The sequence below is a fragment of the Periophthalmus magnuspinnatus genome, chromosome 24 (genome assembly GCF_009829125.3).
Source record: "Periophthalmus magnuspinnatus isolate fPerMag1 chromosome 24, fPerMag1.2.pri, whole genome shotgun sequence".
NCBI lineage: Eukaryota > Metazoa > Chordata > Actinopteri > Gobiiformes > Gobiidae > Periophthalmus > Periophthalmus magnuspinnatus.
In genome coordinates, this window is record NC_047149.1 from 9541707 (window position 1) to 9561354 (window position 19648).

Below are 19648 nucleotides of genomic sequence, written 5' to 3' on the forward strand. Positions count from 1 at the left end.
AATGAACCAAAGTGCCCAAGTTAAGTGTGCACGAGGAATCTTAAACACTGCAGACTCAGTGCAATTGGATCTTCTGTATCAATGAAACCATCATGAATAATAATAATAATGCAATGTAGTTTTCTTGTGGAGGGCCCAAACCCTCTTTTCCATGCATAAAACTTAGCAATCTCCACTTAGAGATCTCCATGGAGATGACTGAGTCACACCACCACACCAACTTTTTTGTCAGTTAAAGCTTTTCTGATCCAATAATTGAAAGATATGTTTAGAACCATACAGCTGGACATTGCAGGCAAATGAATAGTGCTTTTATGAGACAAGCAGGTAACAGACCCTCCACCAGAAAAGCTGCATAGTGCAACTTTAATTTTACACAAGATGAATGTAGGTAATCAATCCAACTTTTACTTACATTTTGCTCTACTAGTCTGGAAAGTCAAAAGTCAAAGAAATTACTTTTAACTTAATTAGGTAATCCTACTCATTTTAAAACTTGAACAGTTTGTCTACATTTGCAAGCACTAGATTACTCAAAGGCTTACCAGCAGAGGCAGAATGTAATGAAGTACAAGTTTGTAAAGTACAGATACCCAAAATTTGTATTTAAGTTAATTTTAAACTTTTTACTTTTACTTCACTACATTTGACAGCGGGCATCTTACTCTTCAGTCCAGTAAAAAAATGTAGTGAAGTAGAAGGTACAATTTTTTTTTATTACTGTTTGACGCCTGTTCAAAAGTGTGAGAGGTTTATTTTTAAGACAGATAAAAACAGCTAGGGGAAAAATATCAGTTTAATTTTTTTCTGTTCTGTTGATACTTTTACTTTTAATGCTCTAGAATCTGCACTTTTACTTAAGTAACAAAATTGAGTACAATATCAGTACAGGAAAGAAAATGACTGAACCAAGTTTTGCTAAGACTACCTATTTTCTTGCCTACATATCCAGAACAATATCTATTTTTTATACAAATTGATGTCAGCCTGGTCACAACTTCCTTTGCATGTGAAACAAATGAGCTCATTGGTTTTCTTTACATATAAAATCCAATTAATCTCATCTCAGGTTAACAGTTTAGTTTTTTTTACCTTTCTTTTTTCCTCATCAGCAGCCATATTTGTTCTTGGCTAATACATCTGTCAATCACCCCGATGTGAACTCGAGGAGATTCACCGGTGATCAGACTCACATCTTCATAAAATACTAAAGAGTGTGTTTCTGAATCCACTACATTTGTCCATGACCTTTGTGGACACTTTTCATTACAAACAAATGGAGGTAGCTGACATTTAATGGGAAATAGCTGATCTTTTCATTTTATATAAACACCTCCATCAACGGAAAAGCTGTGAGTGATGCTTTTAAACGCTTGTCACTCCGCCCCGAGACTATAAATGTTGTTGTGTTTTAGGTCAATCTGAAGAAAAGCTGAGGCACTACATCTTTGGCTTTATGCAGTTTCATAAATATTTCAACATTAAAACAAATAAAATATAGAAGAATACTGTGCTGCTGTCAATACTTTCCCAAGATCTTGCCAGCCTGCAGCCTCAACCCATATCCCCTTTCTGTTTAATATGCTTATCACGGATCCGGCTACACTCTTCCTTCAATTTTACATTCATGCATTGGGCAAAGCATATTTCAGATATAACCAAAATAGGGGGGTGGAAATCTTATCTCTATGATGCTAGGGGGAAAGATAACACTCCTAAATATAGGTGTTCAAATAGGGCGACAAATTACCATACTGAAAGGACAATTCACGAAGGAAATGATCTCTGCAAAGGCTCTGATTTAAACTCCCAAACATAGGTACGTCAAGGTCAGCTGTGTTTCCAATTACATTAAATAGCAAAACTATGTTGGAAGTTCTTGTTTTAAATGGTCTAGTTTAGAGAACGACATATTTTAAGTCATATATCAACACACTCATCTCCTTGGGTAGAACATTTTTAAATTAACATTTTAGGTAGTCAGAGTAATGCAGAAAACATTAAAGATGCAGTATGTAACTTCTGGAGGAGGGTCCAACACCTGTTTGTCTCCGTGAAGATGCTCTTCCTTAATGTTCCACAGTATGGCCTTAAACATATTGGGCAAAACCAGAAATCCGGCAAGACATGAAAGCGACACCAGCCACATTATAGGTAAGATATGTGGACAGGCAACATTGCTCACAGTAAAAGTGAATTTTTTTCAAGATATTTCTGAATGAATAAAATCAGTACAAAGATGAACATGTTTAATGCCATAATGCGGAAGATTCCAAGCAAAGCAATGACATATCCATGGAGACAAGATGTTGGTGCACTCTCCTCCAGAAAAGTTACATACTGCACTTTAAATATTTTCAGCTTTACTGTGACTACTTAAAATGTCCATTCACATATACACTACACACTATTTAATTTCACCTGTCTCATACTTCAGTGTAGTGCAGCTTACAGTATGTCTTCTTGTCTGTACATTGTCCAGACAAGGATTTGTGGATGTGGGAGTGTGGGCTTGTTGTGCAATAACCGAGGGCTATGTTGATACAGACAGTGACAAACAGTGGGTGGTAGTGACAAACTGTCCAGTCTTCATGTAGGAGCTCAAATCAAGTAAAGACACTGGGTCCATCTAAACTATAGGACCATTGCTGCTGAACTATGTGATGGGCAGGTATAGACTCACCCCACACGGCTGGAAGATCAAACCGTCTACTTCGTGGCTGACCTGGGCCGTGAAACTGCCTTCCAACAGCTGAAAAACAAGATAGAATACTGGTTAAGAAAACAAATTGGTTTCATAATAAAACACTAATTTTGTTCTATTCACATACTTGCAGACCCATTTAAATTGGTATTTTTACTGTCTCAATCACAAACCAATTTTCTTTAAGTGCTGAGAAACTCTAGAGATGGCAGTTCACAGTAAACAGTGAATAGTTTTGATGTTTATTGCAAATTAAACACATCCTTCAATAAGTATGATAACAGTTACTTAGATATTATAGACCTCCATTTGCTGTGTCTTACTTGACGTGATGTTTTCACAATACTAAAATTACTAGACTTTGATAGTTAGGTAAAGGCTTGATACTTGAAATCAATTTTAATACATGGAAATTCTTAGCATGTCATTTCGAACACAAGATACTGGATACTAGAAATTGTGCTTTTGTCTGATAGTTATAAAAGGTGTCCATAAAGTCTCTTTACAATTTAAAAATTTAACGACAAAGGCAATTAGAAGATACATTAAGATACATTAATTCGATTTGTATTATAATTAGTTCCTCAAACATTTCCAGATCGGTGGATTGAAAGGGATGGACCAATTGTAAAAACCACTGAGTACAATAGAACAAGTATGATTAAGATATCTTATCAATTGCCTTTGCAATAAACGTCACATTGTAAAGAGACTTTATGGACTGCACTATATGATATATGTGGATCATTATGTTGTATTTGGGACAATTTACATCACAATATTGATCTAAACCAGTTAATAAAAGAAACACATCTGCTGACTCCCAGGTTGCAAAATTGCGGAGCCCAATGGGGGCCGATTCTTGCCTGCCCCTTTACGGTGCGTCAACATAAACATCATCAGTACCACATTCTGTCAGCACCTCCTATGGTTAGTCGCAGACCATGCTAGCAGGCAGCAGATTTTTTCTTTGTTTGTGCCAAAATGGCTACATGACACTGCTGAATCCTACATGTATCATAGATAAATAAAATAAAATTAGAGAATGAAGTAAGTAAAAAGCTGTGGGTGTGTATCAGTGGCGGTGAAAGTGGGGGTAGATCAGAGCAATGACGTCTTGACTGCAGAGAATAGAGATTACGCAAACACGCATGAATCACTCTAAATACAACTTCAAGTCGATAAATGAAGTGAAAACCATTATACAACAATTAAAAACTTAAAATAATGTGAAAGTTTGTCTCATTTATACCAATTTAGATATATATCCAGACCATCCTAAAACTTATTAGAAAACATAACATTTTGTCCTAATCATGTTATTCTTCAGTATTGATACTTGTTGAAATGAGTATCTAAATTCAGCACTTCTAATATCACATCACTGGGACATCAATAACTGAACGTTGTCGACAGGAATAGCTACAAATCATTAGCTTTTCAAAGACTGCGAGTCTGAGCGGATTTCATTTTCCCCATTAACACCAAATGCCGGCACAGCTGTCCTACCATATGAGGTAGAGAAACCCTAGGGACTACACGCAGCTCCTGTACGATTAAAGCACATTTTCCACACGAGGAACAGGGGCAGAAGGCACGGAGACGGGGAACAGCGGCAGAAGGCATGGTGATGGGGAGACAGGGGAATATCGCCGAGTCTGGAAACAGTTATGTTACAAAAAGATGTAAAATGCAATGTCAAAAAGTCAGTCAAGGAAGAAGCAAAACAAGAAAGCACTTGGAAAATGAGTCTGTGCTGAGATGTCAAAACATTTGTTGAGTGCTTCATCTCCACAGCAAAAGTAAAAAGTGACACCAGTTATGCGACTTTTCTGAAAATAAACTGTGAAACTGCAATGACTTGTCTATAGTTGCAATTTTTGGACTTGCTTGGATAGTCTCTCCAATGTCCCAAATCCTTCAAAGGTGACATTTATGACCTGGTGATATAGTAGTTTGATGTTGGTCATAAACTGAAGCAATATTTATGTACTGCTGGGAACAGGCAGAAGTGGCTCAGGGGTGTTCGCCTACAAAAGCTAGAGGTTGGAAGTTCAATCCCTGGTCCAAATTACGCATACTGTTGATGTGCCCTTAGGTAAGACACTTTTTTGACTCCCTATGTTTGAATGTGGGGTTTGAATAATCGGTCTACCCCAGGCAAGGGCAGCTGTAACTACACACATGGCTTCACACACTGCTGAATATGATGAGTCAAATGACAAAGTATGAAAGCTCAAAGTCATATGGTGAACTGGTAGTTTTTTGTGGTTTTCTTCCCACCAGATGCTGTGTATATGACTGACATTATATGGTTACTGGAGAAGGATATACAAGTCATATATTTGTATTTTTTTTCTCTTATTTCTACCCTAAAAATCTGATGAATTCATACAAATTTGATCGATTTGGCGCTTGAATGCAATATTAATACCCAAAGATCCAAGTTTCCTTAGACACAAGACTAATCCCTGGACCAGACATTATACATCAATGAGTGAATAATTGGACTTGCATGTGGCCTTCACTATAATAAAAGCAAGTCCACAGTCAATAAGAGAGTCTTCAGTTTGTGTTTAATATTCTGCAGAGGCGCCTTCAGAGAGCTCTACCGCTGTGACTGAGAAGGAAGGAAATCAATCTAAAAACATCATATCATCATATGCCCTGGAAAGTGTTCCGCAGTAATGTGATACCAAACGCCAAATCTAATATATGAGCACACATAACAACACTGCCAGGAGTTTGAGGTGAGATTTTCAAACAAGGAAAGAAGTCATGAAATGTTGGATAATGAGGTATAGGGCAGTAAATAAAACTATGTAAACTAAAAAAGTGTTTCAGGTATGTGTAAATGGACTTGTATTAGAAAAAGTTGACATTTCAATGATGAAATTGCGAGAGTGATATGAGTGCAAGTCATTTTATTCTATATATGCAGCAAATTTAGTTGAATGGCTTTGAAATACACATATTTCAATGTGTGATCATACAGTATGTATATACTCTATGAAATACAGTACAAGTACTGTGTTTCAATTAGCAGGACTGTGTATATTTATATTTGCTATAATGTCACATTATGGATTTCCTTCCCAGATCTATAACAGTGCATTATAGAGTGAAACAAATATGACCTTTATCGATTCTCTTGGTCTTTGATGATAACACCACAGGAATGTCACTTAGTGCAATTATCACCTCTAACTGGACAGTTCATATTAATATTAGTTAGTTCTATTCGGTTAGAGCCATCTCCTGAAGCGTATAGTGAGGTATTTATTAGGGACATGCCGATCCAGCTTTTTCAGTCCAGACACCGATATCGATACTTTGGCTTTAAGTATCTCCCGATACCAAATATTAATTGATATCAGTGTGGAGACAGAAAATTACACTTATTTCCTTATAACACAGGAAATGTAATACACAAGTGATCCAACTGTGTAACTGTTATTTATCTTTCAAATAACTCTTGAAGAGCTTCATATGAATAATAGTTCAAACATGAGACATTTTAAGGCCAAAATCAGACTGTAAATAGTCTTATTACATCCAATTAAAGGTCCAATCAAGATATGGGCTTAACTAATATTATTGAGCCTAATCCAGCATTTTTTCCCCAAACTGTCACCAAAATTTGATGAATTACTCAGACCTAATGCATATACTTAGCCATTAAATTTTACATAACTTAGATGCAAAGTTATTCAGTTTAAAGTTTGACAATGCAGTTGCGATAAGTGTTTGTTTTTTGTTTTGTTTTTTTTACAGTAGAAAGAAAAAAACAAAACACCAAATGCCACTTATCTATGTGTGCAAACACAGGCAAATAAACATTTAAAAGCTCCTGTGTAATTACAATAGTCATAATGCGGTGAAGCCAGTGCATACTCTATAACCCATTCATTTTATAATGTCAATAAAGATAACACAAAAATAAACTCCTACAGATTGCATCCATCTATCTAAAAGGTCCAATACAGTGCGTTTAGTTGGTGTAGATATAGTCGAAAAGACAGGAAATTGCCTTGGTCAATGAGCGAGACAGCTAATGCTCTGGGTATCAGGTATCATACACAACCCATCTGCCCTGGCTCACACAGGGCCATGCATTTGAGGAAGGGTGGAAAAACAACATTGAGCTTCCAGTTTCTTTTTAAAACACACTCCTCCATCTCATGCCCGAATGAGAGAAAATGAAATGATGAAAATTTAATTAGCGATGCCAGAGCTGAGGACATTTCAATGGCCATGACTATAACGCGCTGCTGTGTCCTGGAACAAACATCTGAATGAAGGGCAGCCGGGGCATATTCGCTTTTGAGCAGGCTATGCAAATGTCCTTAGAAGATCAAATACATAAAGTCCCTCATACATAGCAGAGGAAAACAGAATCACTGGAAAGGGAGCTACTGACAAGAATTATCTGAATGAAGTTATTAGATGCGCTCCAATGCTTCAACTAAAATGCCTCACACTTCTGCAAACATCTACATTAGCCAGCGCAAGATCAACTTTTGATTAATTTTCAAGGGCTATAGGGCTGGGAAATATGTGAAAAATGCATATCGACGACATTCCTTTTTCCAAATTTTTCAGAAAACACAAAAAACTGTACTATCTGAAAACTGTACAACATGGGATAATGTTTCCTACAAAGACACAGATTATAAATAATATAATAACACTTATGCCAGTTAATTGTATAACATAAAGACAATTTTCTGAACATAGCCTTGTGACTTGAGCCATTTTAAACTAAAAGTTCAGTTCGTGACTGCTGTAAACCTCACCTCACCATCGCTGGATATGCTTGCTACTGAAGGTTTTTGGACTTAAGGGATACAAGCTAAAAAATGCACAAATTACACAAAAATGTTCAAATAAAACGCAGCACAACTCCAGGTACGTTTTTGATGAGAATAAATATACTGTAAAGAAAATACATTAAAAAGTCCAAAGTCCAAAAATTTAATGAACAAATCAGAATAGGTGCTACAGTCACAACTGAACCTGCGTTGCCAGTGTTAACCTGAATATAAATGACACATACAAGTTTCACAGCTGTTTGGGTTTAGGATTCAAATCAGAGAGAGTCCATTGGGTGATTTCAGCATTGCACCTGGAAACCTAAATTAGAGACTCAAGCGAGGTGTATTCAGCTTGCTGATTGGATAAACATCTTTAAAACCAAAATTCCAAAGTATAACAAACAACTTGGTTATTACATGCAATATTTTTGCAATTAAGAATAAATCATCATTACAACTGTCATCAGTAACACCTATATTTGATTTGAACATTTCTGCCTCATCTGGGGACACAGTTAAATTGGGATTATGGAATTTAATATATAAAAAAACCCAAAACAAAACAAAACTTGCATACGGTTCCTTTAAGACTTTGGCTAATAGGGGGATAATTTGCACCCAATCCCGTGTACCAAGCAGCCCAAATAGTCCTGTTACCTGGTGGATAACAACTTGAGATGGCACCTTTTATCTTTTGCAAAATGTCTCTTTGAAGTCTTCAGACATCACAGTACAAGACACTGGATGTTTCCTGGACAAAATGCAACAGTAATCTACATGCACACTGTGAACAGAGCCAAGAAGCAAAGACTAGAGTGACTGCATAATGTCTTGATGAATAATAAATGGTGAATTGTCAAGAAAAATATTTGATTAAGCTGTAGACGGAGCTGTCTAGTAACTCCGTGACAGAGCAGTTTCTATGTATGTGGAAAGGGCAAAAAGTTACAAGTCTTAAAAAGTGTGTCATTAATTTGAAGTGTCTCCTATGACAATAACAATTATATTAGCATATTAAAAGTTGTGTTCAACCACTGAGCGGAAAATGTAAGTAACAATTACATCAGGAAAGAAGTTCAAATCAAATTTCAAGACACAAATGGCTAATCCGACCTGTGGGTTTCCATCAAAACTGCAGTGACATTTCATTAAATGGTACAAGGGCACAAAATGGCTTTGATAGAGCCAGGAGCAAGTCTTTGCACACAAAAAAAGAATTCTTAAGATTCCCAATACTATAATGTTAGTACTTGATGGTGAAATACTGAAACTTTCTAATTACAAAAACTTGCTAACCTTAAAAGTTCAGAATCAATGAATCTCTTATGTGCCCTGTTGAGAGAAAATAGACACTCCACCATGATTATTTTGCGACTTTTTTCTTACTAATATTTTTCATTTGTGTACACCTTTGGCCATTTTGAGGTCGGGGTCTTTTGTTTCAACTTTCAACAACTTTTTTGTCAAAGCCTCAAATGGAATAAGTGAGTAAAAAAATGGTGCTATGTTCATGTACAGTGTGGCATAGTTATGAAAGCAGGATCAAATACTGACATAATGAGGACTACAACAATATAACCTTATAGGGGGGTGTGTATTGTTGTTTCCAATTATTAGATCATTTATTTGGAAAAAAAATCAAAATATTTAATTCCCAAGGACAAAAGGTAGCAAAATAATCACGATGGAGGAGTCTGGCTCCCACACTATTTCTGTTCATCTGAAAAATCGGAAAACCTGATTGGAATACTTCCCACTTCTTGACGCCCAAGTGAAATATAAGAAAACACTAAAACAGAGTATTCCCTTTCTTCTGTGAATCACTGTACAGTGTTAGAAGAGCAAATACGTCATTAGTACGTTGAACACTTCCCTTGTGTGAGCATACATTTATCTAAAGCAGTAGAAAACTCTTGGGTCTATATCTGTGAGGATGCCAGTGCAACATCAGTGCAGGCAGAATGATGAATGAGTCAGAGCAGATCACACAGGCTTGACAATCTCACTGACACGGAGAAGGCAAGGAGCCAGCCTCTGAAGAAGAACCAGGGCCTTTGTGGAGGGAACGGTGTGTAGGCGGCTCCATTTCAGTACTGCTGCCATCTGAGCACACCCACCAGCGCATTCAAACAGCACACCAACAGAGGCCCTGCATGGAGAGAAGAGAAATGACTTCCACTGTCACATCCTCCTACAGTAAGGAAGTTCCTGAGAGCAGTAGCACAGAGGGGTGGAGAAGTGACGACCCGGGCTTTAATGCTTAAAACCCTCTTCAGAAAAAACACCAACAGGCTGTGAGGCGCGGTACAGTAGAGCGATGTGGGCGGAGGGCAACAGCACGGCCCCATTAAGACATCAAGCTGTCACTGTTACACTTCAGGCCATAGACAAGACAGCTTCAGAAGGAGTGAAGACGCATACATGCGAGATCCTGACACAATCAGAGCAGGATGGAAGAATCATTTTTTGTTTAAAGGAGAGGCATTTATTTGTATTCGTTTTTTATTAACTTGGTTGCACACATAGTTTAAGGACTCTTTTACAATGCTCCCAGATGTAGTTGCAACCGTCAACCAAGTTTCATGCACCTTCCAGTGTCTCCTTGGTTTTTCTGTGGGTCTCCACTCGAAGTTGTCTCGGCGGTTCTAAGAGTTTTCATCAATCTCAGCTCCTCTTAATAAGCAGCGGCTCTAAATCTCTAAATCTAGCTCCCTCTGAGCTAGGGGAAAACACTTGACCTTAGAGGCAGGAAGTCGTCCTTTGGTCATGGCCCAAAGCCATGACCAAAGTCACCAAAAGTGAAGGGAGGGAATGTATATTGACCAATCCCAAGACAAAAAAAACAACAACAAACAAACAAACAAAAACAATATTTATAGCAGATAGAACAAAATAAAAATATAGTTTTGTTAAAGATTCAATAAGGCTCAAAGCATCAACAATAGCTTTACCAATAGCATTAACATTTTGGTGAGCTATAAAATAAGAAACTATATTTAACAATAACTCTGAAATGGTAACAAAAGAATTTGTGTTGTATGCATTAAATATGTGTGAAGTATAGTACTTGAATAAGTGGTATATAGTCATTGTTTTTGAACACTCATGCACCAGACTGGAGCATTTGTCCCAGAAGAAAAACATTTATTGGTTGTCGACAAATCTATGAGTAAACACCACCTGCCAGCAACTGAAAAATACATGAATATTTGTGTCTTCTCCACAGTCTCTTCTCCAGAATGATGTTGTTTTGAATGTGACCTTGCCTTTGAATGCTAGTTGCTATTGCTGATAATGACAACAGATTGCAGATGCTGGACTGCTATTACTTGGACGCAAAATACAATTTAACAAAGTCAAAGGCTTTGAATCACTGGACCGTGGTTCCATTTCCTCCAAAATAGGTATCATTTATAAAAAGTGTTCAGCTGGAGCACACAGAATGTAGAAACACAGTGTCTTTGTTCAACATTGTGCAATTAGCAAAAGCAAAAATGATGAACTGCCACCATCTAAAACAGGTGATGAAAACGCTGCAAGGTGTGAAAGCCTCCAACTGCGACTAAGGAATCCATTTCGGAACACTGACTGCTGATATACTGATTGGATTTTTTTGTTGAGTGGATATGTCCAAAAATAACAATATAATAATCGGGGAGAACGAGGGCAATTCATTTAAATAAGATATTTTCATTTAATCTACTGATGTGAGAAGACGTCATCTAAGCTTTAATAAAGTGCTTATCAAAACAAGAACAGTACGTGGTCTGGCATCACACAAATGATCTGCCTGTATGTGTATGTGGTGCTATTTGTATCAGTTTTACATGAGATGCCATCCCAGACACAACCAGTCATCACTGATTTATTATTTATTTTCTGTAAAAGCTGATGACTTGTATAGGAAATGATTATGAAAAATATGTTCTACTGTCTAATGTAATATAACTTGTACTGATCGCAGATTGGTGGCACAAAATTGTTCTCCACAAAGGCTAGACAGATAAAGATCTTGTCCATTCCGGACTTCAGTGCCTCAGCAATACATCAGTACAGCCAGTAACATGTTGTTTGGAGCAGAGTTTAGAGTTCAGATTTAGATAATACAATTGTTTTCTGTTAAAAAGCAATGATGTATTGAGTGTATTGTTTATATTCAGGAAATGTGTAATGAATGCCATTTTATTTGTTATCAAAAAAAATAAAAAAAATAAAAAAGTATCAATCAAGTAAAAAATTGAAATCCTCATGGCTTATTGTATAGCCTTAATTCATTTCATTTTTCATTTGTCTTTATTTATACATCTCTGCTTGTTAACAAGTCTCTCCATGGACCAGCACCAAAGTACATCTCCAACATGTTAGTGTCACATGAACCATCTCACACTCTGAGGACTTCAGGGACTGGCCTCCTGCTGGTGCCCAGAGTCAGGACTAAACATGTCTCAGTCTTATGCAGCGAAAACCTGGAACAGTCTTCCTGAAGATGTGAGACAGGTCTCTACTTTGACAGTGTTTAAATCCAGGTTAGCTGTGCATATGACTGAAAGGTTTTTATTCTGCACTCTTCTCTTTTGATGTTAATTGTATGATGATTATTTATGTTTTGATTTGTTTGTCTTGTGATTTTAATGTCTTTCTTATTCTGTAAAGCACTTTGAATTACTTTGTGTATGAATTGTGCTATACAAATAAACCTGCCTTGCCTATACAGGGAGGGTAAAATACAAAACAATACAAAAAAAAAAAAAAAAAAAACCCAACAAACTAAAAACCAAACAAAATAACTACATAGAAGAACAAAAACGAGAGCAGATGTGATTATAAATGTCCATCACCAGATTATTAAAGTGCATTAGTAGCACCAATTTATCCAGTTTTGCATGTCCTTGAAATGTGTTACATTTTTGGGAAGGAAAATATCAAAAAAAAATTCCAATTTCAGTTCTAGTGCAGCCCGCTTTTCGACATAGACAATCATAAGATCTTGTATTAAAAGTTCAAAAAGCAAGTCAGATATTCAGGCAGTTTATCAAGTAGTCTCTTATAAATACATTTTATACAATACTGTTCTCTTCTGTCAGATAGCAACGGCCAACCTTCTTTTACATAAGAGTTTCATAGAGTGACACAGTGATGAATTAAAAACCCATCACTATCATTATTAAAACGAAGGGCAAGCTGAAAGAGTGTATCTGAAGGTTTCAAAGTACAGGCTGAAGTCTGCATGTGTATTATTTCGCCAGAAGTGGTACAGAAGAAGAAACTGTTACACAATTTCAAAATATTTTCAAGGATGCGCTTTCATCAACATATTTATAGGTGGTGACTCTTTCAATCAATGTATTCATAAATGTATAAAAAATTGTAGCTTGCACATCACTTGAATGTTTTTAGAAAGAAAAAAAAAAATCATACATCTAGTTTTATTTGGATTCAATGATAATTTACAGCTTTTAAGAGAATTTGAGATTTCAGTAAATAATTGCTGCAGTTTTAAAATTGCCTGATCAGCAGAGGGAGCGCTTGCATATAAAACACCACCATCATCATGTACATGTATGAGGCCTTTGCTTAGAGTTAAAAAAAGAAAAATAGATTTATACCCATCGGCTTCTACTGCCTGGGTGCTGTTTAAAAGATAATGTTGGAACCAATTATACGTAGCATTGTCAAATCCAATTCAAACCAGATATTGTTTCAGCAGTTTGCATATAGATATTGTACACAGTAGTTTTTCCTTCACTACAGGTATATATAACTTTTTCCTATTGGGTCACTCTGCAGCGTCTCAAGCAGGATTACGTGGCATAAACATGGCGGCAGAATCAAAGGAAGAGGAAGAATTGATATTCCGGTCAAACCATAAACTAAGAGCTTGAGGGCACCTTTCCCTATTCACTTCTTCATTAATCCCAAAACCGACATCAGGCAGAGCAGGCCGGGAGGAGGGGAGCACTCACACTGGCCTCATGTCAAACCAGGTAACTGCCACTGCTGCAGACAAGTGGAGCATTTCACACAAATCGCCTTTCTATGGATCCGGCTTGTTTTGAAATGAAAGACTGAAGATTATATTTTACGCTATTGATTTGCACTGACGGAGGCAACTACATGGACAAAGACATTTACTCGGGGAAAGGGGGAAAAAAATCAATAGGGGCAGGAATAGGACAAGCTGAGATAATATGTAATAAGTGGACACAGCGTAAAATTGAACTGTGTTACAAGAATAGCACTGCGGGCCAGAAAGGACAATTGTCATTTTACACAAACTACAAGAAAATTGACTTTCGGAAAGTATGTGTAATAATATACTTGTGTCACAGGTGCTAAGTTTGATGTTTTCCAATTTTTGTATCAGATAAATCCTATCGTGCCATAAAGCTGGGTGAGTCAGTGCCACGGATTTTGTATACCGTCTCAAACTTAACCCACCAAACAACTGTCTTCACTGTAAATCATGAATGACATTAAGGTGCATGGATACCGGTGTTTTACTGTTAAAATATCTTGAAAAACAAGTATTGTTAAATAAATGATATTGAAACTGTATTATGACCCTAATTAAGATTTAAATAATACAAGATAATCCCAGAGAAACATTTTTAAATAGACTGTTTCATTAAAAGACATTAGCTGTAACAAAATAAATAAAGCAGAATGTACCAATAATCATCCATAGAAGGAACTTATTCACCCCTCCACAGATAAATCTTATCGCAATACAAAGAAATACCCCAAATCTCCACACTTTTGCAAAGAAAATGTATATAATAACCAGACCTATTCACAGATCTAACGTGTAACACTAGATATGAGTTTAATACCAGAAAATTCTAGGTAAAGCACTAAAATCATCATAAAACAAGCATGTGGCGAATCCCTCCACTGGAAAACTGAAAAACTAATGATAATTTTTCATCTTATTAGACAGCTGTAGCATATGTGAATACACAAAGAGTTGATAGAGACCCCCTATTCTCCAGACAAATGCAGTATATAAGTAGAACAATAGCAAATATGAGCACAAAAGAGTAAACTAAATATCCAGTAACAGAACCTGAAAGTTACATTTAGAAAACTCAATATACATGCAGTGACAGTTAAAGCTATGTTTTTTGTGTAACTGAAGTAAACGGTGAAAAAACAGTTCTTTTGGAGTTGCACTTTTCTGTGAAGTCCCTTGTGTTTAAACTTCAGAGCTCCTGGGGACAAAGGCCTTAAAAGCCTGTCTGTGGGCTGGACAAATTGACACTCGGCAGTTTGGAAAGGGCAAATGGAGAAGAGACTGCACTCGCTGCATACGTGTGTGAAACCAGAGTTTATCCATCTTACTTGGACCGAAAACTGAAGAGCCGAAGGATGACATGGCCACAATGGAGAGTGTTTGCATGATGCATGGTAGGGAAAGTGTTTTGTAATGATTTACCTCTGCAGAAAGGCCAAAGGATGAGAAAGTGCTTGGTGGTAAAGTGTGTGAGGCTGCTAAAGGGCTCATGTTTCAGTCACACGGGCCAAGTGCATTCAAGTCGTCACACTAATGTAGCATGCACCCACTCCACATTACATCAGACATGATATTTACTTTCCTTTGGCTTTTCCCTCCTGGGGCTGCCACTGCGAATCTGTGTCCTCTGGTGAAAAGTGATATGCATATTAAAGGATTTTATCTAGATCCACTTACTTGGTTCAACATCTCATTTAGTAAAACCTGAAAATAAGAGAGACAATATAATAGCTATGGGTTTGGACGCTTGCCATCTAATCAAATCTGATGCATACTAACATACTGACTTGTGTTTTTGGGCAGTTACTTCCCTCAACACAGGATGAGTAACCTACAGGCCCCTCCATTGTTTGTAAACACCAATATTCTTAAGGCAATGTTGGAACACTGGCTCTAATGCATTTAAAGGAGTTTTAGCCGCCAAACATCACCAATTATGAAAAATGTTGTGATGTTTGAGGACTGGGGCTATACAAACTTGCACACAGAATAATCAAAACGATGTTTTATCTTTTCAGTGTTCAAAACAGTATCTGTTATCTAGCTTGTGCCTCTTTGTAGCTGCATTCCACTACTTTAACCTTATGTAAGCATTCAAACCAGCAGACAAAACAGCAGAAAGCCCTAAAGTTTTTTTTGAATGAGCCACAAAAGTCAAATATGAGGTGGTACTGAAAAAGACGATCAAATAAACCACGGGAGATGAGGTTATCACTGAGAAGTGGATAAATGTCTTTGCTGAGGCGATATACAAGAGCCAGTTTAGAAACGTCAGCGGGCTGTCTCCAGGAGAAAGATGGAGCTTCGCCCACGCGGGCAGGCTGAGACTGGGAATGTGGAGAGGAGTGACCAGGAGCAGCGCTATCCAGACTGTCCAACACCAGGGCTGGCTCTGGGACAGGCAACAAGGGTACACTTTGGATTTGGAGGTGCTAAAATGTAGAGAGAAGATAAAGCCAGCTCATCAGGATTTAGTCAGTATCCAATTAATTTTTTTCTCAAATGGACCTGACAAACTAAAAACATTCCTAGGTATAAAGCTGTGCAATAGATGTTTAAAGAACACATATTCTTGTGGCTTTAACTCCCTTTCAAACATGCTTTTGGTCACCTTGGGATAAGTATTTCACATTTTATAACATAAAATAACATCTACATTTGGAAAACGCAAACACCTGGTTTCTAATGAGGCATTTGGGCATTGGAGCTCCCTCTGCTGTCAGCAACCAGAAAGAACAATGGGGAAAATTTAAAAAATGAATCTATTAACGTGACTGCTAAGCTAACCAAGCCATGTGTTTGTTGTGAACACAGTTTGACAATCCAGACCCATTCCAGTGATTGCTTATGGAAAAAAACTGCATAGAAGAAGTCCAGAGTTTTACCCATGACACAACAGCCCAGGAAAAATGCAAGCAGAGCATTTTTGATTTCTCAGAGATGGCCAATTTGAATTAATAGATTAATAAAACAAATGTGAATGAATCAAAATGCAACTCCAGGTATATATTTGATGAGTGGACAACAATATAACAATATGACACAGTTAAAAGCTGAAAAAGTCAAATTTGCATAATATGAATTCTTTAAATTGCATGATTCATATGGAGAAATATGTATTATGTCATGAGACATTACATCATCAAAACAGTGTAAAACTCTATTGATAAACATTCCTATTCTTCTTAGCCAACTTCTTCTCTACTACCAAAAACAATTAAAAAACTTATTAAAACTAAATTCCACTTTGCCTTTATCATGGTCGACTTGAGAATGCAGAGAAATGAGTGGGAGGGCTCACTCGACACTCAATTCAATTAAGTGAAACTGTACCAACCTTAATAGCACTGACTTCTAGTGCCAAAGAGGCTGATAGAGTTGCAAAATATAATTTGAAAAAAGGGAATACCAGGGTACTGGAAAGAGGACTATACATAGTACAAGCCGTGGGTTACATAAGACTGCACTGAGTTCATGGCCATTTAGCATCTCCAAGGAGCGTCATCAAATATGCAACAACCTTTCCATACCTCTGCATCATAGATAATGCTAAAGTTTTTAAAATAAGAACCGCATATAACTGTTGATTTACAGACACAGTATGTAACATTTTAGCCAAAGTTTGACAACAAATAGAAGCTTTCATTTTGGTTGTGTTTACTGTAGTGAAAAATGTGTCCTTACTCTGACCGAGCATCTCCACAAAACTGACTCTTACTTGGCCTGGAGGATGGCCTCTTCCTGCTCGTTTCCATGGAAATGTTGGCTATAATATTCCATAATATGGCACAAAACTTATCTCCTTGGAGAATGTTTGGAAGTATGATTTTAACTTTCTATTTACATGGAATCATGCAGGTGGCATGCCTCCTCCAAAAAGGTACAAACTGTACCTTTACATGTTGACAATGTTTTCATTACAATATTAATTTTATATTGCAAATAACCTTGTAATGTATACCTTAATGAACTAGTACTACTCAAATTCCAATAGATAAAGTTAACAGTGACACGTTGAAGCATAATTATTCAGCGTAATTAAAATGGCTGCACAAAGCTTCAGGCTTGTTTAAATGTAATATGCCAAATGATGATTTGGCCAATTGTGTTGTTTGAATTGGTTTGAGACGAGCGCTCTGTCAGCTGCCTGAAAAAACCCAGTGCAAAGAGAAAAACGACAGGAGCAGCGGATGTCATGACATGAGTGCAGGTCAGACAGGAACAAGAATATATGAGCAGAAAACCACAGACACTGACTGACCTGACCCAAGGCAGCCATCTTTGTTTATTACACCCACTGCAAACCTGAGGGTACAAGCAGAGCAGGCCAACTGAACCAAACACATGCTGAACAGAATATAAACAGAGGAAAAAAGACAAAAGGAGAAATTGAGCCTTTCATTTTTTTTCATGGACCGGGCTATCTGCATGGAAATTGTATTGCTTTTGCTGAAATGTTCCACAATATGGCATTATCTTACATTTCACAGGTGTTTTTATTACATATAATGCCGTAAAAACATGTATTTATTCTGTGAGAAGGTACTCCTTTCCAAAGATCTGACCTGTAACCTTGACCTGTAGGTGCAAAATGGTCTCCATAGAGATAGATGAGTTTATTACCATACTCTGGCACATTCTACACAAAGCAACATCTCCATGGAGAAAAGCAGATGGCAGATCCTCCACCAAAAAAGTGACATAGTGCAACTTTAAAAGAAATATCACAAAGATATAAGCAGGTCAGTTAAGAGTAAATGGTCGATATTAAACCCCTATATCTGAATTAATCAAATTATTTTCTTTCTTTGGTTAAAGTTGTCCCTTTCTTGCAATTGTACAACAGATATGAAAACAGAATATTGTTTTAACTATTCATATTTTGTATATTTGCTTTTTGCTAGCCTTCGCTGTACACTTTCACTCAGGAGGTGTTGCATAACGTCTTCAAAGCTTGAGCAGAAAACTCAAAAATCAGTTGAGGTAAACAAATGTTAGTCATCGGGGTTGTGTTCAGTCTTACACAACCGCCGCATGTTTGTATGTGTGTGAGTGTGTGAGTGGGAGAGAGGAAGAGGATGCAGGTGATCAAGTGCATGCTGATTTTTTGAACTTTTCAGGGGTGGATGGGAGGTGCTCGCTGCTTTCACCAAAAAAGGGTCGATTTCAGACAAGTCAGGATTAAAGGGCCTGTACTTCACTTTAATTTATTCTTGTCAAGATAAATACTCTTTACATCTTGCATTATATGGTAAAAGCTGCTAAATAAGGTGCATGTTCCTAGGAATCATGGGAAACCAACTGGCTGACACTATCCCAGACATGTCATGGTACATTTTTATGACAAAAATGCATAGTAGGCACAGATTTGAAAACTCTATAGACCTGGGCTGCTCCATTGCCATTATTTTTCTTACTAATTTCATTTCATCAGTTTTAATTACTGTGTCCAAGTTTAAACAAAAGACCCCAAACTCGTAATGGCCCGTGGCGTGCACCAGTGAAAAATATTGGTAAGAAAAAGGCAGCAAAATGATCGTGGTGGAGGGGTCTGGCTCCCAGAATAATAAAATAAACAACTGCAAGACACTATCACAGAGAGTTGTTTCTGTGTCATGGTGCAATATTACAAAAGTAGAAAGTGGGCGGGGCTAAATGCTCCAACTAAAACACGGTTTGAAATCAGATACAGGCATTTTAAATTAATCTGTAAAAAGCTAGTCTAATAAGATGATTAAATGTTGGATCAACATTCACTCAAAAGAATTATGTAGAAAAACAGGAGCCTTCACAAAATCAATCAAATGAGACAGGATTTTTAGTTTTTATTGCTCTAATGTTTCCAAGTCAGTCTGCCATTTCATTATAACCAAATATTTATTAAAAGGCACCATTCACAGTATCCTGTTTTAGACATTTTAAGGACTTTCACCATTGAAAGTGCTATGGAAATGACCCTAATTTTTCCATCATTCTGAAACTCATGAATAACCAACACATAGCCTAATAAAATATGTTAGAACTATATACAATTCAATATATATTAAATCCTCCTTAACAAGTACACAGTGTCACGGGCAAAGTAAACCTGCAAGTGGTACCCCAAAGGAAATCAACACA

The 19648-nt window shown here is 37.0% G+C and overlaps 1 protein-coding gene across 1 annotated transcript in view; it reads right to left on the reverse strand.

Moving 5' to 3' along the window:
* The window catches only part of rngtt (RNA guanylyltransferase and 5'-phosphatase), a 131845-nt gene that overhangs the window by 51178 nt on the left and 61019 nt on the right, over positions 1 to 19648 (reverse strand). The window contains exon 12 of the mRNA XM_033991028.2: positions 2684 to 2752. Within this exon, the coding sequence (XP_033846919.1) occupies positions 2684 to 2752 (69 nt within the window). The remainder of the gene's footprint in view (positions 1 to 2683; positions 2753 to 19648) is intronic.